The sequence below is a fragment of the Rhinatrema bivittatum genome, unplaced genomic scaffold, assembly GCF_901001135.1.
Source record: "Rhinatrema bivittatum unplaced genomic scaffold, aRhiBiv1.1, whole genome shotgun sequence".
NCBI classification, from domain to species: Eukaryota; Metazoa; Chordata; class Amphibia; order Gymnophiona; family Rhinatrematidae; genus Rhinatrema; species Rhinatrema bivittatum.
This window is the reverse complement of record NW_021820433.1, coordinates 644,462-669,211: the sequence shown is the minus strand read 5'-3', so window position 1 is coordinate 669,211 and position 24,750 is coordinate 644,462. Positions and strand designations below refer to the sequence as shown.

Genomic DNA, 24,750 nt, shown 5'->3' with positions numbered 1-24,750 from the left:
GAGACCTCGAAGATCTTCTTGAGGCAGACTTCTAACTTCCTGTCTTGGACATCGCGGAGGGCCGTTCCCCCTGTAACGGGAATCGTGGTCCTCTTGGTGACGGCAGAGACTGCCGAGTCGACCTTGGGTACTTTAAGCAGGTCCAAGAAGTCTCCGGGGAGAGGGTAAAGCTTGTCCATGGCTCTGCCCACTCTGAGCGACGCCTCCGGCGTGTCCCATTCCCGTACCAAAAGGTGTAGGAAAGACTCATGAATCGGGAACGTTCGCGCCCGGGGACATAGGCCCGCCAGGACAGGGTCCCCTTTGGAGCTTGCTGAGGCAACGGAGGGAGCCGGAGGCCCAGGCGGTTCGACGGGCGGGTCGAGATCCAATTCCTGGAGGACGTGTGGGATGAGGTCAGACAGCTCCTCCTTTCGGAAGATCCGGAGCACCCGTGGGTCGTCACACTCCAGGTGCGCTGCCAGTAGCGAATCCTCATCAGCCGAAGCCGGGTCACTCCCCGGGTCCTGCGGTGGGGTCGCTCCGCTGGGTGGAAGAGCCAGGAGCGTCTTCTGTCCGCCCCCCGAGGGCGCTGGATTGGCCCCCCCCCACCCCCACCAGCCGGGGCATTTCGCGGGCGTGGGGTTCGCTTGACCACCGCCGGGCGACCCCCCCGCCGGCTGCAGGCTCTGGCGGTACGCCTGGTGCATTAGGAGAACAAAATCCGCCGTAAACCCCCCTGCCGGTGGAGGGACGGCGAGGGCGAGGTCCGTGGAGGGGCCCGAAGCGATGGGGGGGGAGGATGAGGCTCGAATCGGCCTCAAGCGCGGCGAAAACCCATGCTGTGACTCCTCAGCTTCCGAGTCAGCAGCGCTCTCTAGCTCTAAGATGGCCGCCGCTCCCGCCAAAGAAGGGGGCGGGGCCTTTCCCCTCAAGCCGCGGCGCTCCGAGCCTGACGGCGAAAAAGGCGGGGAAGCCGGTCCGGACTCCCCCCCGGGGAGAGCGACGCCGGAGGAGACATCCCGCGATCCGCCCTGCCCCGGGTCGGCGCCGGTAGCCCCCTGAAATCGCTGCATGGCGTCCGGTCGGGAGGGAGAACCCCTTCAGCGACCGCCCCTGGGGCCGGATCCGGGGAAACCGCGCCGCGGGAGGAGCGGGCTCGTCCGCCCAGGCTCAACTCCGCGAACCCTCCCCTCAGGAGCAGCAGGGGAATGGGACTTCCCTGCTGCCGCGGCCCCCGGGGAATGAACACGTCGCAGGGCCGAGGGGGAGGGGTGCGAATCGCGGCGCTCCGAACAGGGGAGAGGCTGGCTCCACCAGCGTGCCCCTGAGCCGTCCGACGGCGAAGCTGTGAAAGGAAAATAACAGCCACAGAAACTTACCGCCGGAGAGAGGAGGAAAAAACAGAAGAACAAAGGGCAGACAAATGAGAAAATTAGTCCTGCTGGCAAGCTAACCAGGGCTGCAAGACCCGGGCAGGGGCTCAGAGAGACTCCCTGAAGAGAAGAGAAAATATATATATATTTTTTTTTTTTTTAAACTCTATTTAATAATTTAGAACCCAGGCCTGCTTGATCCTGTCCTGAGAAGAAAAGATAGAAATAGTGGGGCAGAAGCCACCAACTGGGGAAGCAAAGGTTCCCCCACTCGCATCTGCTGGAGTCAGAGAGATACTGAGGATCCCTGGAGGGTGCACCTGCTTATATGTCAGCACCCTCGGAAGTTTGCTCTGACTCCATCTGCTGGACGGGGGACATAACCCACGGTCTGGACTGATCCTAGTACGTACAGGGAATGAAAAATGATACTGTCAACATATTTTTAAATAATTCACCAAGAGAAGGTTCTAGAATAACGGTTCCTTGTAGTGGAGGTGGCCCTGGGATCTTGCTGGTTCACCTTATTTTTCTATCTCCACAATTCAACGAGGTGCAGGGCATTCGGCAGACGGCTGGAAATACTTACTTTATGTAAGTGTTGGCATTCCCCTCTGGGAAGATGTAGGGATGCTTTTTCCGGAACACGTGCCCAACACGGCTGCATGGAACAATTTCTAGGCTCCCTCCGCACATCCACACACGGAACGAGATTTCTGCAAGACATCAGTGAGAGCAGGTTTTTTTCCTTACCAAACTCAAACGGGGCTGGGCACTGCTACGTGGAAACTACATGCTGCGCATCTTTTAGAATCGTGAGCACGTTGCTGGGTCGATTTAAGCTTATTTTTACTTAGAATAGATGAGCATGAACCTGTGCGTCACTATACACGTGTATACGGGCGCACGCATGTTTTAAAGTTAGCCTCCCTACATGGGCCTCTTCATTATTACTATTATTATCAATCTTTTTTTTAGAGCTCTCCAGGGGTATGCAGCACTGTAAAGAGACACAGAAACAGTCCCCAGTCCTTAGAACTGAAACTCTAGTCAAGACACACAGACAAAAAAAAAAAAAGAAAACATATGTGAGCCTTTGAGTTAAAGTGGTGAGGACTGGAACGGGAAGAACTAAACCAGGGGCTTTATAGGTGGGACTGTCTGAGGACAACTTTAATTGAGTAAAAAATGCAAGGAATCAGCCTACCCTTACTAAAACATTTGAGCAACAGTATACCCAAATAGACATCCCGACTGATCAGCGCTTCAAACCAGCTTAGTACACATCTCTGCAATTTTAAACACTCTTCCAGAAACCAGAAAACAAGGGAGAAGACCTAAGAGTCTGAAAAGTAAGAATAAAGTCTGATTTACTAGCATACACCTGTTCACCTGCAGACAGGGCCGGTGCAACCTACTGTGCAAGCCATGCAACTGCACGGGGCAGTGGCTTGGAGGGGCCGCTCAGCAGACCCCATCCTGACGGTGGCTAATTCGAAAAAGATGCCATGGGCCACGCGGTGGACCTCAGCCCACTGACGGTCGAAGTGGAGAAGACGCCGTGGGACGACCAGCAGAACCTATCCCTCTGGTGAAGTGGAGCCGATGCCAAAAACTACCCAGTGGACTCCATCCTGCTAGTGGCTGAAAGGAGAAGAAGCCACATGCTGCCCAGTGCACCCCATCCACTGGCAGCCAAATTGGAGTGGAGACCACCTTGCAGATCTCGATCCAATGAAGGACAAAGTGAAGAGGTGGACCTAGGGATGCCAGAGGTACCTACAAAAGAAGAGAGGATGAAGCTCATGTATATATGTGTATGTGTATGAGTGTGTGTGTGAGAGGGAGCACTTGGGTGGGTGTGTGTCTGAGAATGTGTATCAGCATATTTATGTGAGAGTAGGAACATGTGTGTGTGTTATGTATGAGCGTGAGAGGGAATGTATGTGTATGTGTGTTTCTGAGAGTGTGTGTGTATGAGAGAAGTAGCACACATTTATTTATTTTATTTTTTTATTTAAGATTTTTATATACCGGCATTCATGTGAGCATGTTTGTGTGTGAGAGATAGGGTCATGTGAGAGGGAGAGCATGAGTATTTGAACATGAAAGTGTGTGTATGTGAGAGAGAGGGTGCATAAGTGTGTGGAAGAGAGGGAATGTGAGCGCAAGAGAATGTGTGTGTGATCATCAGTATATATGAGAGAATAAAAGTGTGTGTATATATGAGCGAGAGAAAAAAATTTGTTTGCCCTCCCTCACCCACTAATTCATAATGATCTCAGGGTAATTGCAATTCAAAGGTTCCTAGGTATGGAGAGTGGGAGATTTTTTTTATCCTTATTAGTTTTAATTATTGGATGTTATTTGATGTGTCTTATGCTTTGAAATATTTTACTGGTATTTGGTAAATGTAAAACACAATTTATATGAGTTTTTAATTATTAGTTGATTAATTCATCAGTTTTGAATGATTTATTTTCATTAGTATAGTTTTACTATTATGATTGATGTTTTATATTTCTTGATTTTATTATTTGATGTTTTATGAGGAATGGCTGATTTTCTGTTTTTGCATTGTTGCACTGCATACAAATCTGGCTTGTTGCAGCTTCCAGTTTGTTTTTTGTTTGCACATTTATATTTATACTTTTTGGTCTTTTTATTCTGTATTTGGTGAGGGTCTGTCTCTGTTCTGCAAGTTGGGACCGAGGTGAGGTATCCTGATAGCATGTAGTTTATACCTAATACCATACGGATATTTTTGTAGGGTTTTCTGGTTGGCTTCACAGCAGTGCATTGAAATATAATATATATATGTTGTAAGTGATATTTTTACCTTAGAAGACCATACACTAAACATTCCTTTTCATGTAAAAGCTGTTGTTATAAATGCATGAATTGTAATTGTGTATCTGTGTGTATGTGTGTGTACGGGCCTGGGGTGGGGAGAGTTGCAGGACTTCAAAGTTTGCCTAGGGCTCCTAATACCCTTGCACTGGCCACGGGTTCCAAGTGATGGGGAGTGTCAGATTATAACATTTAGATCACTGGAGGCAGCTTGGCTTTTTTTTTGTGAGCCTGGGGCAGAGATTGAATGAACGGGGGTGGGGGGAGCAGTAATTGTTTGCACGGGGCAGCAAAAATGGTTTGCACTGGCCCTGCCTGAAGACTTAGCTAGATTTATTCCTGCCTGGTGCAGGATTAACTCTGGACTGGGCTGTTGCACTGTACGGGAAAGAGAGAGAGATCCAGGAGCCCTGGGACCCTGGCACAAGCCCAGTCAGGGCTGCACCCGTACAGATAGTCACAAAGTATGCGGATAATTAACTATTTAAATTACAAGGGAGGGGAGGGGCTGGGTATGAAATAAACCAGGGAAATTGCACGTTTATCTATCCAAGAGGGTGGACTATGATGGAGAAAAACAACAAATCCTTTCAAGGGTATGGATATATATCCTAGTGGGCAGGACTAACTGAGCTGACGGGATGGGCAAGTCGATCTCTGTCTGTGTGCAGTAATGTAGCTCCTGTTCCTGTCAATGAGAACACGGTTGACCCTCTAAAAATCCTTTCTAGCTTTTAGATGATCTCTTCAAGCCATCATCTTAAATTAAAAAAAAAAAAAAAAGAGACCCATGCAATAAAGTTTGCCTTGCACCTTAAAGCCATACGGCGCAAATTAAATGTCGCCTTCTATGCCACTAGGCCTTTATATGCAGGTTAAAACAGCACCTCACAAGCACTTTGCACACTTTGGCTGGTATCAAGGTGCAAAATCCTCCACCGAGGATCTTAGTTTTCAATAGCCCAACTCTGTGTCCAATAACTGCCCTTCAGAGCCAGTTGGTGGGGGCAGAAGTGGCATTAATATCTTTAAATAACAATACATATTTTATGTATTGTTCATCTATTGTGTTAACCGTTTAGTGAGCTGAAGACTGAAAAATCTGCCAGTGATTTACATAGGGCGCCACTTGTAACGTGCCAGATCACGGCAGCCTCTGTCACCATGTATGAAGCTGGCAATAAGCACTGCATTGTGTCAGCAGTGCCATGTAGCCTGTGTGGCCCAAGCATTTGCACAGCATTGTGTACACCTAGTAATGTTTTCGAAACATTAGGTACTACTCCAAGTGCCCCTCACTCCCAAGAGAGGGCAATGGTAAGTTTATAAACTCAGCTGTGCAATCCAGTTAGAGAAGTGTGGACATAGGGCTGGTGCCTTCTTAAGTCCCATTTGGAGAAATTTACAATGGATTGTGCGAAAAGCACATTTTGTTGCAGGCGTGGACCCTTGGACCGAGGGGAAGTTGACGTAATCTGCAGGGCAGAGCCCTGCAGGTCCCCACCTTTGGCAGGCGTAGCTGGCTGTGAGAGAGGTCGAACTGGAGTTTCACCTATACCAGCCCTCATTCCTTTTAGGTTGAGCCCTGGGGTGCCGGGGCTGGCTGGTCCATGGAGATGGTTGGGTCACAGGCCAGGGTCCGTGGCAGGCTGGTTACAGGCATACTTGGAGATGGGCAGTGGTTGAAACAGGCAGCATTCAGGTGTAGTCGTGCGTCAGATAGTGGTCAATAGGCAGGATGAGTTCCGACGTGGTCGTGAGTCAGGCAGTGGTCAGTGGCAGGTGGAGTGTCAAGGCCGAAGTCAAAACCAGAGACAGATAAGCAGGCAGGGAGAAAGGAGCAGCACAGGCAGGCAGGAGATGACACTGAAGAACTGAAGATTGACCACAGGATGAAAAAAAAAGATCAGGAACATAAGAACAAAGACAAGGAACACAGGAACGAAGACCAGGAACGCTGAGGCAACTTGCTCTACTTAACAGTAGTTGACCTCTTGCTGAGGCAAGGAGGAGTTGCTGAGGTAGCTTTTTGTAGGTCTTTGTTGGCGATATCATCAGGCGCCGCTGGCATTTTTCCACCACAGGCCCTTTAGGAGGAGCAATGTCGAGCACGCGCATGCCTTAGGAGGGGACCAGGGGACGCAGCAGTGTCGGCGGCAGGCTGAGTGCGGCGGACTGCCACGCATCCATTTGGGGGTCTTCCCTGGCGCTGGAGGGTGTCGCTTCAGTGCAGCGATCCGTGGGCCTGCCCCGTGGACCGCCGAATGCAGCATGTTTGTTCTGCAGATAGCTTTGCAAGCGGCATGCAAAATCCATCCATTCACAAAAATCAGAGACTTTAATGAGAGAATTTCCCTATGAAAAATGGGAAAGGTGCTAACTCTGAACCCCATGCTCTCCGGGCTGTCAGTTAAAGGGGTCAGAGTGGGCCTAAGTTCACCCCCCCCCCCCCAGGGTGTGGAACCCCTCTCCGGGGGACTTGTGACACTCCCCTGCTGCCCCTAGAGGTGGCGCCACTGCTAGATTTAAAAAAACTAATAAAAAAAATCACAGATGTGCAATGCATGCTCCTCATCCTCCCTTCCCAATCCCACCCCTTTCACAAAATTCCCTCTCCCAGTCATCAAAACCTCCCTCCCAACCTCCGAAATTCCCCCTACCCTAGATCTCCCCATGAACCCCCCCCCCACCCCAGTAATACCTGCGAGCCCGCTGGATGGACTATGCAACCCTCAATGCCCAGCACGCAGCATCCCCGGTTTTGTTTTGGTATACTGCTAAAGCTGTGTTGAGGGGGGATGTTATTTCTTATATGGTATGGCCCATCGGAAGAAAGCTATTGACCATAGATTTCTGACTTTAACTACCCAACTGAATAGGGCAAGGAGCACTTTGAACCATTCTAATTCTTACAGGGCGAGACTACAGTTTTTATCCATACAGGGGGAATTGAACACTTTGCTGCACCAGCGAGCACGGAAGAGCTTTCTTTATTATCAATATAAGCTCTATCAGCATAGAAATAAAGCTGGTAAGATGCTTGCTAATTTGGTACGTACTGCTCGTGGCTCCAGTTACATCCCAGCTCTACGTTCTACTGCTGGTAAGATCCTTACGGATACGGCAGATATCTTACACCTTTTCCGAGCTTTTTACAGTAATCTTTACACCTCTGAGGGATGGGACGGTGAAGTTTGCGCCCGCTTTTGCGCACGCCTGAATCTTCCCCGTCTCACCCGGGAGCAAAAAACTTTTCTGAACATGCCTGTTACCTTGGATGAAGTCACCTCGGTGATCAAGACGGCAAAGGCCTTTAAGGCACCTGGGCCCGATGGCTATGGTACGGAATTTTACAAGTGTCTCTCAGACCTGGTGGGACCCCCCCCTGGTGAGTGTCATCTCAGACCTTATGGAGACTGGATCCTTCCCTGCTCACACTAATACGGCTCATATTACTCTTATTCATAAGCAGGGGAAGGATCCACTCTTACCTGAGTCTTACAGGCCCATATCTCTTTTGAATTTCGACCAAAAGCTTTTTGCCAAAATCATGGCGGATCGGCTCTCTGTGATACTCCCGTCTCTCACTGGGTTGGATCAGGTGGGCTTTGTTCGGGGCAGATATGCGTTGACTATCATTCACAAAGTGCTCGCTGCCATGGTAATGTGCCAGCAGATGGATGCCACTTTCCTCGCTGTCAGCTTTGATGCTGAAAAGGCGTTTGACAGGGTGGAATGGGAATATCTTTTCTTTGTGTTGCATCAAATGGGCTTTGAGAGATTGTTTACAAGTGCAGTCTGGCTTCGTTATCAGGCTCTGGAAGCTGCTGTTATAGCGAATGGTTCAAAATCTGAGGCCTTCCCTAACAGTGCACTATTTTTTTTCCCGAGGCACCAGACAGGGCTGCCCTCTTTCCCCCCTTTTGTTTGTCCTCCAGCTTGAACCTTTACTACAAACTATTCAATGGGCAAAGGACGTCAAAGGTTTACGTCTACAATCAACTACATTTAAATATGCCGCTTTTGCGGATGACATCCTAGTTTTTCTTACGGATCCCTATAAGTCCCTACGGCCCCTGCTTCAGCATGTTTGGGCATTTGGAACCTTCTCGGATCTCCATTTAAATCTGCATAAGTCTACGGCCTTGGCGTTTCCCGAGACTTTGCAGAGAGATTGGGGGGCTAACTTTCCACTTACCTGGGCAGCTGCCTCATTTACTTACCTTGGGATTGTCATCCCTCGTACGCTCTTGCAATTATATAAGTTAAATGTGTCTCCCTTATTGCGAAGCACCCAGGACAAATTGCTCACTTGGACCCGCCTACCTTTATCTTTAGGTGGCAGAGTTCATTTCTTTAAAATGAGCATAAATAAATAAAAAATAAATATTTAAAATAAATAAAAAATAAATATTGCCTAAGTGGTTGTATCTTTTCCAGAATTTGCCTCTGCAACTCCGTAATGTAGAGCTGCGGCAACTAGATAAAGCCCAGCGGCGGTTTTACTTGCGGGGGGGTGGGGGGGAGGGCTCAGATCCCCTTGGCCTGGATGCAGGAGGCATGGGGCGGGGGGGGGGATGGGTGCTCCTGACCTGGCACTTTAAAATCTGGCCAGAAACCTCCGAGAATTGCGAGATTGGTTGTTGGACCTCTCCACTGTTATTAATCTCTCTGCGGATAAGGAACTGGTGACTCCCCTTTCCCTTAAATATGTTTTGCAGTCTCCAGCCACTTCTCTCCCAACGTTTTTGGTGCAGAATGCTTTGACCCATCCTATCCATTTTTCTTGGTTTAGGCTCACGAGGTTATTACAGATTAATCGTATATGTTCCTATTTTCTGCCCATTCAGGGGAATCTTGATTTTACTCCTGGATCACAATCAGCTATGTTCCAAGGGTGGGGCTCCAAGGGGATTCATCTGTTAGGTCATGTGCTATCACCCGAGGGACAGACATTACCCTTCTCGGAACTTTGGGAGATTTCTGCTAAAGAAGTCTTCCCCTATTTACAGTTACAACATTATGTTAAGTCCCTTCCCTCTCCTGCTAGACAGTCCTCGCATTTCCGATCCCTAGATAATATTTTTTCCTTTGAGCACGACAAAAAACTTCACTATCGCAGTACTACAAACTTCTTAAACAATTGACGGTCCTGGATACCTGCACTGTTCTGGTTGAAAGATGGAATGGTGATGGGGTCTTCACGGTTATGGTGACTATTCTTAAAGCTTGTTTTAGACGAGTACCCCAAATCTTGGTGAATTCTTATTTCAGAGAAATGCAGTATAAATTTTTACGTCGGAGCTTTGCCTCGGCACAAGGGGCATTCCACCTAAGAATCTCATCATCTCCCGCATGTGCGAGATGTGGCTACTCTCCTGGTACTTTATCCCACGCGTTTTGGGCATGCCCTACTATACATAGCCTTTGGGTTAGGGTGGTTCGTTATCTTGAAAATTTATTGGAAGTACACATCCCACCCTCACCTTTGTGGCTACTTTTTGGATGCATTTCTCCTCTACGAATCTGAGGTTTGGGATCTCGATTGCTCATCAGTAAGGCTTGTTTGGTGGTTAAGAAGGTTATCTTGGTTCATTGGAGAGAGGACTTACCTCCGTCCTACTGGAGTTGGAGCAACAGCTTTCATCGTATGATGCTCTTTGATGCGGCTGCGATGCAATCATCTCCCCGTCATAAGAAGCGTTTCTTGGATATCTGGGGCTCTTATCTACAATCCCTACCACAATGTTCTCGGAGTTCTTTTCTCAATGAGTGATGCCCAGCTGGCGCTTCCATGGAAGTTTCTCTCATGCTTTCAGAGGTGGACACTATTCCCTCATATGTGGACACTGGACTTTTCCCTCTTGGGGGGGGAGGGTTTGGGTGGGAGGGTGGGGGGGTGATTGGGGAAGCGAGAGGGAGGGGTATCTTCCGATTTGATTACAATCTTGGTTGTTGGAGAGTGGCTCAGAAAACCACCACTCTCTATTTATTGTACTGTTGTTTATTAAAACAATAAAAATCATTTTAAATTAAAAATCCAAAGCCCATGGAGCCCCAAACGGCAGATTTATCAGTTAATGCAGGCTGGGAATATTACAAATATTATTTCAAGCACCAACAGGCTGAAATCCAGAAAAGGACAGCTGCGGGGTTATGGGACACATAATCCGAGGAAAATCACAGCAGTGCCAGAGATTGGAAAACTCTTACAGGAATTACTTGCCAGGCAAGAAATGCACTCACCACGTACACCCCCCACCCTACCCCCCAAAATTCTCTCTCCTCTCCCCACCTTTGTATACTCCACGCACAGCCTTACCTTAACCTTCTGCATGCAGCCCTCTCTCTCTCCTCCCCATGGCTCTGCTGCTGCCTCCTAGGCCCCCACTGAAGCTGAAACTGCTCCTCCCGGCCCCATCCTGCTCCTCCAAGCCTCACCCAACCCCGCTTGCCCACCATCAAAATCAGGCAAGTGGATTTCCAAAACCCCAAGACGATGCTTTAACTGAACGAGGAAAAAGGGCCAACGGCAACTTGCAGTAGTTCCACTTCTTATTTTCTAAATCAAAAACCCACCTTAAACCTTTCTTCTCCCACTCTAAGACGAGAAATGCTACAATACAGCTGTGAAATTTTGTGTTTGGGGGTGCAAAGTAACACATTACCACTGAAATGGTGCAAACTCCAGTGGCGGAAATCAGAATGGCTAATGCCTCAAGAGGTTCGTTTCTCCCCCTCATTTACATAAGCAGCCACTTAGGAAAGATTAGACGGCAAAGGCCTCAAAGAGTGCAGAGTCCATGGGAGCCTGGCCTGCAGTTTAGTAATGCATTGACTCTCGAGCTGAGCAGGGATTGCTGTAAAGCATTCCACCCAGGGAAAGCACTCTGAAAAATTTTAATATCAATCACATTTTTTTTAAGCTCCTCTGCGTTCATCCGTGCTCCTGTTAAAAGCTATCGTGTTCGGTTAAACGTCTGTCTGTAGATTGTGTTGTTTAATAGAAAGTGTCAGCCTCTAAACTATCAGCTTGTTCTGGCTCAGCCATGCAAGACCTCCTGTCCTGACATGAAGCTCGCTTCGGCTTCTAAGTAATTCCATTTCTACTCGCGCTGCTGTCACCCTTCTACTCAAGACGCCAGGGCCTATTGATTCTCAGCTCTGCTTTATTCCATTAAAACCATAAGGGCTGGCGGAGCGTATGGCGTGAGCAGGGGCGCATCCCGATGCAGCTTCCGTTCGGGCTGCGCGTGCCTCAGAGGAATACAAAAAGGATGCATTCGTTTCAGTTCAGGGGGGGTCAAGCAAAGCGCCGTTCTGAAATCCCTCAGCAAAGCGAAACTCATTCCTCTCGTTCTCTGCTCCAATTCCCAGAGTAATAAAAGGCAGGCTTGGGTGGCCAGCTTTCAAATGTTATTTTAATGGACATTTTGGGACAAGTGTGGGAGGAGGAGGGACATTAAAATATACTGGGACAAGGTGAATTATTTTGGAGGACGTGAAAAAAATAAAGGCAACACAAACTCTACATAGAGAGGCTTAAGGAACCCAATCTATGAAGTCGCTGGAAGATAGAAGGGAAAAGAGGGATATGGTAAAAGCCTTTATATATTTGCAGGTTTCAATAAAGGAAAAGAAGGCATTTTCCATTGCAAATATCAGAGAGTAGGGATCATGATATGGGGTTTGATGATATATCAAGAAATACCTCTTTACTTGGAGGGTGCTGGATGCTGGCTTAGCCTTTCAGTAGAGTTGGTGGCAGCCAAAATGTAAGCAGGTTTAGGACACAAACTGAAGGAAGAGGCAAGAGCAGATGGCGAGTGAAAAGTCAAAGAAATGAGGCAGGGGAAGGAGTGCCCTGGGCGTGGGACAGGTTCTGAAACCCTGCATGGTCAGTGACATGATACAGCAGCAGTCTCGTCTGCTCCCTCCAAGCACTTGAGTCAGTCCCGGTGGTTTGTAAGGATTCTGGGATTTGCAGTCTTTGTATAAATACAGGCTGCAGGATGACAACAGTTGGATTGGTCCAACACGTTGCTATACCAGCTTGGAGTTTGGCACATTAGAGACTGATTTTTTTTCTTTTGATGAATTATGCATTCACTTTTAATTCTTGCCAATGATAATATATAATAAATGATAATAATACATAGTTAGAAACACGGAGATCAATATTCAAAAAATCATAAAACAGCTAACTTATCTGGCTAAGGGTAGCCGGATAAGTTAGCCTAGATATTCAGCGGGGATGAACGTGCAGATCTTTCAGACTGAAAGCCCTACATTTACTCCCCCCGACCTACCCTCACCTACACCATGAACAGCGCGGGTATTTTCTCCCTTTGTGGGGGATGGGAGACAGAGATTTTCAAAGACCTCATTTCCACAGCTATTGAATGTTGCCCCTCACAGAGGGTAATTTTCAGTGGCCCTAGTTAAGACTGAAGCCTGTGTGTGTGTGTGCAAAGCACCTGCTTGTAAATTTGTGCGCACAAAGCATACATTAGCCGTGAAGGTGAGCGTGAAGATTTAGGCGCCTACTTCCAAAAACTGAAAGCACGTGGTAAAATGGTTTCGCCACCACAACTCTGCCCCAGAATGTCTCTTTATAGTGTGTGTGTGAATGTGCACGTAATTTTACACGTATGGGCAGTTTTCGAAAGACCATTTCTACGGATTTATTAAAGCCGGGTTTTATGTGCATAAGGGGCTATGACAATCAGGCCCATAAGATACTAGATGCTCAAAGTTTATTCTGAAATTATGAAAGATAGTTTCACAGACTTTTGTTGTACTCCAGTTTATTTACTTAAATATGTAGAGGGCCCTAGACCCAAGCACTCTCTTCACCAGGTCTGTGGTCCTCCCAGCAGAGGGCATATTGAGGTTAGAAGTGTAACGAGGGTGAAACAGAAAGGACCAGGACCAGTAATCCCCCTGGAAACAGTTCAGTTTCTGCCCGTGGACTGTAAGTGCCTTACAGATTGTGCCACTTATTTTGTTTCAAATGTTCATTCAGAAAGGACTTTAAATTTTGGAACATTGTACCTTGCGTGCAGTGTCTTCTTGGTCAAAACCATCTAAACACCTTGGGCCTTGGAGGTTAATCCTTCCCCCCCTTTCATAGAAGCCGTGCCAGGATTTCAGGAAAGAGTTGGGACTCAGCCTGGTATTGAGTGTGCCCCTACCCCAGCCTACTGTTGCACCAGGAAAGAGGGGGAGGTTATACATACCATACCATGTCTCTTCTTTGCTCCTATTATTAACTTTATGTCCCTGCTCTTCGTTGAGCGTCTTCTCTCTAGCTTCCCTTTTTTTTGTCCTTTTTCTGTCTTTCGTCTCATCTTTTTTATATTTTTATTGCCAAATATTTTTGCCTGCCTTACAAGCCATACTCACAGAAACGCATCCCCCCACACCCACACACACCCCCCACACACACCCCCACACACACACCCACACCCACACACACATCCATGCCCAGTGTTCCACACATGCAGCCACCGGCTCCCATGCACCTGTGCAATCTGAGCCCCACACTCACAGGCAGGCACACACAGAGGCAGGCACTGACGTTCCTACATCCCCTAGCAAAGTTTGAAAAAAGGCCTCCAAATTCCTAAGACTAGCATGCCATCTATACACTTCTCTTCCTCCTCCTCCCTCCTGCCTTTTGTTTTTCCATTGCCCTCCATCTCTCCTAACCTTTCACCTCCACTGCCCCATTTTACCCTCATGTTCTCTCATCCCACCATTCAGCCTCAGGAGCCTGTTGTTTTCTCTCTCATAACTTAATTTCCCCTCCTACCCAAATATCCCTCCCTCTTACTAGTCTCTTTGCCCACCCACTTATCCATCTCTTTTTTTTCATCCTATTGCCCTCATACTCCTCAGCTTCCCCTTCTGTATATCTCATCCTTCTTCCCCTCCCCATTCTACAGCCTCATCACTACCCTCTGCCTACCTTGATGTCCTTCAAACTTGGACCAAACATGCCAATGTCAGTCACATCTGAGTGGATAGAGTGAACTGGGGCATGTTCACTGTTGTTCCTCCTGCTGGATAGATGGATAGTGTTACGATTGTGGACCCTTGGGCCGGCTGAGACAGTGGATGGTATGCTGTGGAGGCCCACAGCGAGCGTCACAGCCGGGAGGCTGCACGGAAGAGACTCGGAAGAGGCTTCACCACTGGAAGTCTGAGGTCCCCCCAGGAGGAGCCTGTAGGGACCCGGACCTCTTGGACTTAGGTGGGACCCTATGCGACCAAGGATCCGGACTGTGGCCAAAGAGGTGGACGAAGGGCGGCTGGACCCAAGTAGTTGAAGAGTCTTCTCCCTCAGAAGCCTGCGGCTCCCCCGGGAGGAGCCCGAGCCGCTGGGACATTGGAGAATCCTCTGGGTCAGCAGGTACCGGATATCTGAGGAGATGGAAGAAGCCGAAATCGGAGTCCAAGAGTAAAGCCGGGTCAGAAGCCAGGGACGAAAGCCAAGGACGAAAGCAGAAGACGGAGTCGTGGAGAGTCAGGTCAAAGCCAGAAGTCAGAGGACAAACCAAAACCAGGAGCGGAAGCCGAAGATGTAGTCAAGAACAAGCCAGGTCAGGAGCCAGAAGATAGGACAATCAGGACACACTGCAGCAACAAATAACTCAGGAAACTGAGGAATCTCGTTGCAAGGCACTGTCTAGGTGATATTATATTATTTTATATATTTTACATTATATAATTTATATATAATAAAAATAAAAAATATATAATTATATAATTTACATTTGTATTATTTGTTTAATGTTTATTGTTCCTTGTACACCATGCCCATGGTATTTCTAATTCTGGTTATCTGTAAACCGAAGCGATATGTACTTGTACATGATCTTCGGTATATAAAAACTTTAAAATAAATAAATAAATAAATAGGTGAAGCTGCAGGGTTTAAATACCCTGCAGCATCTGACATCTTCCAGGGCATCCTCTGTAGTTTTCCCGCGCTGGCCCCTTTAAGAATGGCTCCTCCTCGCGTGCGCATCTAGGGGGCGGGGCCAGCCCCCGCGGATCGTTGGCATCTCTCCCGAGGAGGGAGAGACGCACTGGAGGCCATGCAGGCCCGAGAAGACCGTGAAATGGCCCAGCCCGGCCCCGAGGTAGGTGGAGAGATCGGGGCACGGCCCAGGACCACAACAGATAGATGTTCACTGTTGTACCTCCTGCAGGATAGATGGATAGATGGATAGAAGTTCACTGTTGTACCTCCTGCTGACTTGGGGGTACACTTGCTGTTACAGTACATAAAGTGAGCTGCAAGCAGACAGGGCTGCATTAAGAGATGCCAAGGTCTGAGGGCTGGCCTGGTGGCTCAGTTGGCACTACCATGCAGGAGGGTTGGTCTTCCACTCCCCAAGTTGGCTGGGCCTCGTGATGCTTCAGAGGAGTGTTCACAGCCCAATGGGTGACGCCAAGTGACCGGATTCAGGGCCCATGATTGCAGGGTGCATGGCCCCAGCCTAGGACCATAACTGCAATGACTGAACTAAAGGTAAGAGGGGAGGGGATTTAAAACAGGGGGAAAACTCCCTGGGTAGTTGGGAATGAAGGCTCATGGTATGGGATCTCTGACCGAGCTGGAAATGCAAAGCAGCCGAGGAGATAGCTCAGATCACTTACACCAGACATTGAGCGGAAGTAAATATATACACAAGTAAAAGACGGATGCGCGTCACTGTGGAAGGTTGTAAAACAGCGATTTACACGCGTACATGTCGGCCCCTCCTCGGAATGTCCCCTGGCCCGCCTCTTTTTTACACGCAACAATGTATGCACGGTCCCTGTTTTACGCCTGTACGTAGCAGTTTTTAAAACAGCATGTACTAGTGCATGTGCTATTTTACGCATGCACGTGCTATTTTTTACGCGCGCATCCTTTGAAAATTCATCCATATGCGTGTACATTACAAGCAAAATTCTAGCTGCAGAAAAAGCCGGTGCAAGTGAATGCATCCTTGTTATAATGTAACTTTATGCTCCTTTAAATTGTCACTTGTTGATTGGTTGGTTATAGTTCTGCTTAGTTCGATGTAAACCGAGTTGATTTGATTTGTATCAAGAAAGTCGGTATATAAAAGCCTTAAATAAATAAATAAAAATAAATACTCTGGTAAAAGAGTACGCATGGTCTGCGTCCCAATATGGGACACCTTGAAAACTGCGCCCCACAATGGCTGGCAACTGTGAATTCGATCACCGCGCGTGCAGCCCTCCAACGGGTGTGCAGGGGGAATTCTTAGGAAGCCGACGCCGCTGCTGCATCCTGACGATCGGCACGGTGGCAATGGTACAGATGTGACACGGTTGTGTGCACGCTGCCTGTTTCCTGTGGGTGAATTCAGAGGAAACGTAACCCATAGCTGGAGGCGATGGCACGGCCTGCAAGCAGTCTCTGTGTCTGACTAACTGCTCGTTGGAGGCCATAATCTCCAAGAGATTGTACCCTAGGCCCGGAAGGACCCCTGTTGGAATATCTCTTGCTCCTGCCGTGACACATCAGCAGCAGAGGTACATCTCGGGAGACTGCAGCAGAGCCGTGGGCACATATTGAACAAGCTGCTGCTGGAACTAAGACACAAAGGCTCTGCTGCGATTGTGCAAATGTGTCAGGGCAAAAAGCGGGCAGTCATGATCCGGGCTGTTAGGCAGCCTCCCTGCCAGCGGAGGTACTCACAGAGCCACCCTCTCTCCTGTGCTGGCCACCTCCTTAATGCTCCCATGGCACAGTAGGTCAGTCCTTTCAGCAGTGCCTCTCCCAGAACTCAGTGCCTCTTTAGAGAGACATCTTGGCTCTTTGCATTGGCCCCCCTTTCCTTGCTTTCCTTCTGCGTGGCCCCCTCCCCGTGGCCTTCTTGTTGCGCCTTGTCCTGTGGCCTCCCTGCTTTGTCCTACAGCCTCCTTGGCCTCCCTGCCCTGTCCTGCAGCCTCCTTGGCCTTCCTGCCCTGTCCTGTCCTGTAGCATCCTTGGCCTTCCTGCCCTGTCCTGCAGCCTCCTTGGCCTTCCTGCCCTGTCCTGTCCTGCAGCCTCCTTGGCCTCCCTGCCCTGTCCTGCAGCATCCTTGGCCTCCCTGCCCTGTAGCATCCTTGGCCTCCCTGCCCTGTCCTGCAGCATCCTTGGCCTTCCTGTCCTGTAGCATCCTTGGCCTCCCTGCTTTGTACTGTGGCCTCCTTGGCCTCCCTGACTTGTCCTGTGGCTTCCTGGCTTCTCTGTTTTGTCCTGAATTGTTCTTACCCAGCCCTGTGGCCTTCAGGCTTACTGGACTCACTCTGCCTTACTTTGCGGCCTGCTAAGGCTTCCTTGTCTGTTTTTCCCTTGTCTGGTCTTATGCACCTCGCTTTGCATTAGTTTCCTCTTAGACTGTGTTTGTACTTTCTTTGACCTGTTCTCGTGGTCCTGTCCAGTCCTAGTTTTGTCCCGTCTTTCTCTTGGTCAGTCCCTGTTTTGTCCTGCTTGGTCTTCCCTGTGGCCCCTGCTACCTGTGGGCCTCCAGTTCCAGTCCCTGCCTCTAGGCCCAGGCCTCACCTCCTGTTCCAGCCCCGTCTCCAGTTCCAGCCAAGTCCTGCTGGCCACCAGAATCTGCAGACTCAATCCAAGGGGAAAGTGGCTGGCCAGGGCGGAAGGCCCGTCCGGCTTTGCCCTAGAGGCTGGCCCTGCTCCTGCTGGATTCCCCACTCCATGACATGCTGGCAGGCTCCAATCTAGGGGGGGTCCACCCAGTCAGAGGTCAGTGCCTTGCAATGTAGAGTCACAGCCCGTCTTGAGGAGAGCCAGGCTCGCAATACTGACAGCGCCACTCCAGTGGTTCCAGCAACTTCAGGGCTAGAGGCCGAGATGAGTTAAGCCATTGGACCCGGAGGGCCATACTTTTGTATCTGGCTCTAGGTAAAAGAGTATTGTGGGAGTCTTGTTAAAATTATTGTGAAGTTTGTTTAACAGTGTCAGGTACATAGATGATTGAAATAACTGGATTAACTGACCCGGACTGGATCTTCGAGTGTGTGTTCGTTATCCCTATAGCCTTGCCCTGCAAAAATGCAAGTCAGCTTGCTATTTTCGTTCTGTTTAAAATACCCTTGAATAAAACCCTGCATATACTTTGAAGGGGAGTTGACTTGTAGCAGGCAGGGAAGTCCTCAGCTTGCCATAAATCCAGATGCAAGTTTCACCTTCCTTTAAAACTCAGATATAGTAACACTGGACAGCAAATCTCATCTAATCCCGGGGATCTCGCAGTAATTACCTCTGTCAGCGGCTCCCACACAGGCCTTCTGTGCCGGTGAGCGCAGGAGGAGCTTTCATTTACCGAGGAAGCAATAAAACCCGACAGCTAGAACTGAGATGTGAAAGTGTGTGAGTGTGTGAGTGAGTGTGTGAGTGTGTGTGTGTAGGAAGGGGGGGAGGGGGCGGCAGAAGGAAGCGATGCAATGCTCCTTCTCTTTCATCACCTGCTAAATTGATAATGCTGCACGTTTTTAGAGAGTAACCCCATCTGTGCTTTATATGTTTGAGGAGGGGGCGGGGATGCTCTCCCGTTTACGGGTGAGAAGATCCAACAGGCAGGGAAATCAGAGTCTGTATCCTGGCTCTTCCGCCAACTCGCTGAGTTTTAAATAGCGCAGGCTGGGGGGGGGGGGCGCTGTGTCTTTGGCATCCTGACAAACGCACACAGAATTAAAATAAGGAGGGCGATCTGCGTTTTATCTCAGCCCAACCGCCTTCTGAAGCAAAGGGGGCCAGAGAGGAAGACTTATTGAACACCGAGCCCGAGTGGGATCAGCCAGGTGATGGACTCTGCCTATAACCCACGTTATAAACCTGGCACGGGATGAAAGGGCTGAATTCACTCCGGTGAACGTATACACAGCTTTTAGCCGGCAGGTCGGTTCCTTGGTCCTGGCTCACATTATTTGGGGGGGGGGGGGGGTTGTCCTTCCCTCCTAGGCAGTGAAATCCCCGATGCTCTGAGATGTTCCCTGAAAGGCAGAGTTCACCGTAAGGACTATTTCCGAGCCAGGTGGCGAATTTCCTCCAGGTTCGCCTCCTTAGAAATTCGCAGACTGCTAAGACGGGCAGTTACAGAATCCTGCCTTTTTTTTTTCAAACGCATGCTGTGGGCAAATGATGTTCACATTTTTATCAAGCTTCAGTAAAGTCCAGGAAGATGGCATTTTCCATTAAAAAAAAAAGAAATTCAGGGACAAGGGGGGTCGTGCTATGAAGCTGAAGGGAAGAGTCAGAGGGAGTACATTCCTACTGAAAGGATAGCAAGTGCCTGGAAAAACCTACCAGCAGAGGTGGTGAACACTGGCACTGTGACAAAATGTAAGCACTGTTGGGACACACAGAAAAGCTAGAGGTAAGAACAGGGTTAAAAGGTTCGGTCAAAAACACAGGTCAAGAGTGAGGGTCTAGATGGTGGTGTAAGCATGGGAACGCCTATGGTTATTTATCCAGAATGGTGGAAAACGAAAGACAGAAGACAACAAAACTACGCCAAAAAAAAAAAGGAGTGATATCCTGCAGACTGTCAAGCTCGTGCAGCCAACAAGTGAGAGATATCCTTAGGTAGGGAAGTGTAGAAGGGAACTACCGGGCATACTAGGTTGGCCAACTGGTCCTTTTCTGCCACTATCTACTATGTTCTAGGTGACGGCTCAGTGGAAATCTACCACAGGCAGGCAGCACAGAAAGAGGATGTTCCCATAAATGACCCATTTAAAAAAAGAAAAGGCTTACGGATAAATGTGAGGTTCATGCAGGTTACACATAAATTTACTGGACACAGTAGCAAGCACATTCCCAGAAAATGCAAACATTTGGCTATCAGTCATCCTTAGCGTTTGCAAATCTTTACTGTACTCCAATAAAAATTTTGGGGGGAAAAGTGTAAAGATCCTACTTTAGGGCAGTTTGCATAGTCCAAAGAAGCAGGTAACTGTGCTGAGGTGGCGTCTTACCAAAATTCTCTCCTCCCCAGATGTCCATGGCAGTGTCGTACTTCCCCAGGTGGATGAACCAGGACTTATCTATCACAAAGAGTCCCCCGGCAATGATAGGAGTTCTGTGGACCAGGAAAAGGAAAAAACAAAATATTACAAGGAGACCCACGGCGCTAAATAAACTGTCACTGCTGAAATACCTGAGATTTAATAAATAAATAAATAAAGCCATATCCTGAATGAAACTGAAGATTTTAGTTATCATCACATCTTCTAAATTCAGTCTCTTCTTCCCCGACTCTGCTGGGAATGACAAATGTGACTCAACTTATTTCATACTTATAGCACAGATGACAGCACAGACACTATTTTTGTGTAAGAGCTGTCCCTGTCTGTCTGTCCTGTGTCAGGTATTGGCACACACTAGGGTGGCTACTAAAATGGTCAAAGGTCTTCACTGCAAAGCATATCGGGACAGACTTAACCCTGTAGGAGAAGGCGAGATCTGACAGAGACATAGGATAGAGAGTAGGATTAAATGGTTAATTTTCTCAGTGGAAAAGGGTAAACAGTGGAGTGCCTCAGGGATCTGTACTTGGACCAGTGCTTTTCAATATATATATATATATATCAATGATCTGGAAAGGAATACGAGTGAGGTTATCAAATTTGCGGATGATACAAAATTATTCAGAATAGTTAAATCACAAGCAGATTGTGATACATTACAGGAGGACCTTGCGAGACTGGAACATTGAGCATCCAAATGGCAGATGAAATTTAATGTAGACAAGTGCAAGGTGATGCGTATAATGAAAAATAATTCATGTAGTAGTTACACGATGTTAGGTTCCATATTAGGAGCTACCACCCAGGAAAGAGATCTAGGCATCATAGTGGATAATACTTTAAAATCGTCTGCTCAGTATGCTGCAGCAGTCAAAAAAGAAAACAGAATGTTAGGAATTATTAGGAAGGGAATGGGTAATAAAATGGAAAATGTCATAATGCCTCTGTATCGCTCCATGGTGAGACCACACCTTGAATACTGTGTACAGTTCTGGTCGCTGCATCTCAAAAAAGATAGAGTTTCGATGGAGAAGGTACTGAGAAGGGCGACCAAAATGATAAAGGGGATGGAACAGCTCCCCTATGAGGAAAGGCTGAAGAGGTTAGGGCTGTTCAGCTTGGAAAAGAGACGGCTGAGGGGGGATATGATAGAGGTCTTTCAAATCATGAGAGATCTAGAACGGGTATATGTGAATCGGTTATTTACTCTTTCCGATAATAGAAGGACTAGAGGGCACTCCATGAAGTTAGTAAGTAGCACATTTAAAACTAATCGGAGAAAATTCTTTTTCACTCAACGCACAATAAAGCGATATACCAAAATGATAAAGGGGATGGAAAAGCTTCCCTATGAGGAAAGGCTGAAGAGGTTAGGGCTGTTCAGCTTGGAGAAGAGATGGCTGAGGGGGGATATGATAGAGGTCTTTAAGATCATGAGAGGTCTTGAACGAGTAGATGTGACTCGGTTATTTTCACTTTCGAATAATAGAAGGACTAGGGGGCATTCCATGAAGTTAGCAAGTAGCACATTTAAGACTAATCGGAGAAAATTCTTTTTCACTCAACGCACAATAAAGCTCTGGAATTTGTTGCCAGAGGATGTGGTTAGTGCAGTTAGTGTAGCTGGGTTCAAAAAAGGTTTGGATAAGTTCTTGGAGGAGAAGTCCATTAACAGCTATTAATCAAGTTTACTTAGGGAATAGCCACTGCTATTAATCGCATCAGTAGCATGGGATCTTCTTAGTGTTTGGGTAATTGCCAGGTTCTTGTGGCCTGGTTTGGCCTCTGTTGGAAACAGGATGCTGGGCTTGATGGACCCTTGGTCTGACCCAGCATGGCAATTTATTATGTTCTTATTATGTTCTTATTATTAAAGTTTGTAGAACTATGACTAGGCACACTGAGCATGCCCAGCATACCCTATACCATGCATCCACACAAGGTCCCTCTTCAGTCTCGTAACACAGAATTACAATTCAAATAAAAAATAGGAGAAACCCAACTCCGCAGGATGGCGGGCGGGTTTTGTGAGGCTAACATCCTGCTTTCCTCGGAGAACACCTGTTACAGGTAAGCAACTCTGCGATCTCTGAGAACAAGCAGGATGGTAGTCCTCACACATGGGTGAATCCTGAGCTACAGGCCGCTCCTCAACACAAACAGGAGACCAAAAGACACCAACCAGGTGCCAACGGGTGCAAAAACACCAGTGTTGTTGGTAACAGAGGGGGAGATAGCCTAAACCCAAACAATGAGCCTAGGTTGAGAGAGTTGGTTTCTACACCTCAAACAGGTTCCAAAGGACAGACTGGCCAAACCTACTGTCGCATCGGCCATCCCTATCCAGATAACAGTGAGATTTGAATGTGTGGAGAGAAGTCCACGTCGCAACCTTGCAGATTTCCTCCACCAGAACTGCTCGCAAGTGGGCCACTGATGCTGCCATAGCTCTGACAGAATGATCCTTAATATGACCCCCAAAATGCAGTCTCACCTGGGCATAACAACTATAGGCTGAACAGAGATGGATGTACCACCTACATCATGGTGTATGCGCCAATTGCACTAAGATGAACTCTATTGTAGTTGGTTTTTAAGCCAGCTTCCGATAGGTGTAGCAGGTAATCAAGCAGTTTTTGTGTGGGGCAGGAGAATGGATCTAGGGGCTTCTGCTTGCACCACATGGAAAACCTCCTCCACTTCAGTCCATAGGACTTTCTGGTGGAAGGCTTTCTAGAAGCCACCAGGACCCAAGCCACATCCTCTGAGAGATCAAGCAGCTGCAGGATTAATCTCTCAACATCCAGGCTGTGAGTGACAGGGCCTGGAGTATGGGATGCTGTAGCCTGCCTTGGTCTTGTGTGATGCAATGTGGGGATGTCCCCAGACTGATAGGTCTCTGGATGGACAGTTCCCTAAAGAGTGGAAACCAGATCCGTCTCTGCTAATGAGGGGCTATGAGAATCATAGTCCTTTTGTCCTTGCAAAGCTTCAAGAGAGTCTTCGCCACTAAGGGAATTGGTGGATATGCATACAGAAGACCCTTGCCTCAAATATGGGCGAGGATGTCCAAGACTGATTTGCCATCTGTTTTGTGCAGGGAGCAGAACCGAGGCACCATCCTGTTGCAGGGGGACACAAATAGATCTATATCCAGGCTCCCCCAGAGGCAGAATATCTGATTCGCTACCCCCTGGTCCAGGAACCACTCGTGAGGTCTGAAGGCTCGACTCAGCCTGTCTGCTACCACGATCTCTGTCCCGGTTAGGTACATGACCCTGAGCACCATCCCGTAGGAGAGAGCCCATGACCACATCTGGACCATATCTGGACCGCTTCCTGACACAGAGACATGATCCTGTGCCTCCCTGCTTGTTGACATACCACATGGCAACCTGATTGTCAGTCTGGATCAAAACAACTTTGTTGGACAGCCGATCTCTGAAAGCCCATAACATGTACCAGATTACCCGAAGCTCCAGGAAGTTGATTTGACAAGAATGTTCCTGAGCAGACCAAAGACCCTGAGTACCGAGCCCATCTACATGAGCTTCCCACCCCAGGGTAGATGTATCTGTGGTTAGGACAATTTGAGTGGGAAGACTCTGAAATGAGATCCCCTGTTCCAGATTGGAAAGTGCCCGCTACCAAGACAATGAATTCTGGAGAGATAGGGTGATTTGGATGAATTCCTGGAGGCTCTGAATGGCCTGGCACAAGTGTGACCTTAGGATCCATTGGGCTCTGTGCATGTGTTTATAAGAAAGTGCAATTATAAATCTCATCCCTACAGACCTAAATGTAATCTGCTTTGAAGTGCCTGAAAAGCAGAATGAAATCACATAAATAAATTGTACAGTTGCAGCCATATGGCCCAACAGCCTTAACATGTGCCAGGCTGACGCCTGCTGGCTCTGTTGAATCTCTGCCGCAATGGATACCACAGCGACGAGGCAGAAAGTCCTTGGCCTGAGGCAGGTCTAGCAGGGCTCCTATGAAGTCCAATTGAGGTGACGGGTTGAGATGGGACTTTGGATAGTTTAGAACGAACCATAGTGACTCCAAAATCCAAATGGTCAAGCACATGGACCTGACGGCCCCTGCTTGAGATGTTCTCCTTTCTAGCCAATTGTCCAGATATGGGAAGACATTCACTTCCAGTCTGTGGAGGTGCGCTGCTACCATGGCCAAACATTTTGTGAAGACCTGTGGGGGGGATGCGAGCCTGAACGGCAACACCTGGTACTGAAAGTGCTGTGCTCCAATTACAAATCGGGAATACTTCCTGTGACTGGGGAAGATCTCGATATAAGTGTATGAGTCCTTTAGGTCAAGGGGAGCATAGCCAGTCCCCTTTTTGCAAAAGGGAGATCAAGGTGCCCAGGGAAATCATCTTGAACTTTTTTCTTTTTAGAAACTTGTTCAAAGCCCTTAGGTCTAGGATGCGGCGGATTCCTCCTGTTCTCTTTGGAATCAGGAAGTACCTGGA

The 24,750-nt window shown here is 48.2% G+C and overlaps 1 protein-coding gene across 1 annotated transcript in view; it reads right to left on the bottom strand.

The window, feature by feature from the left end:
* Nucleotides 1-1,944: 1,944 nt before the first annotated feature.
* LOC115081624 (polypeptide N-acetylgalactosaminyltransferase 14-like) overlaps nt 1,945-24,750 on the bottom strand; it is a gene marked incomplete at its 3' end in the record, with an annotated part of 542,489 nt that continues 519,683 nt past the window's right edge. The window contains 2 exon segments of the mRNA XM_029586053.1: nt 1,945-2,071; nt 20,211-20,314. Coding sequence (XP_029441913.1) covers nt 1,945-2,071; nt 20,211-20,314 — 231 coding nt within the window.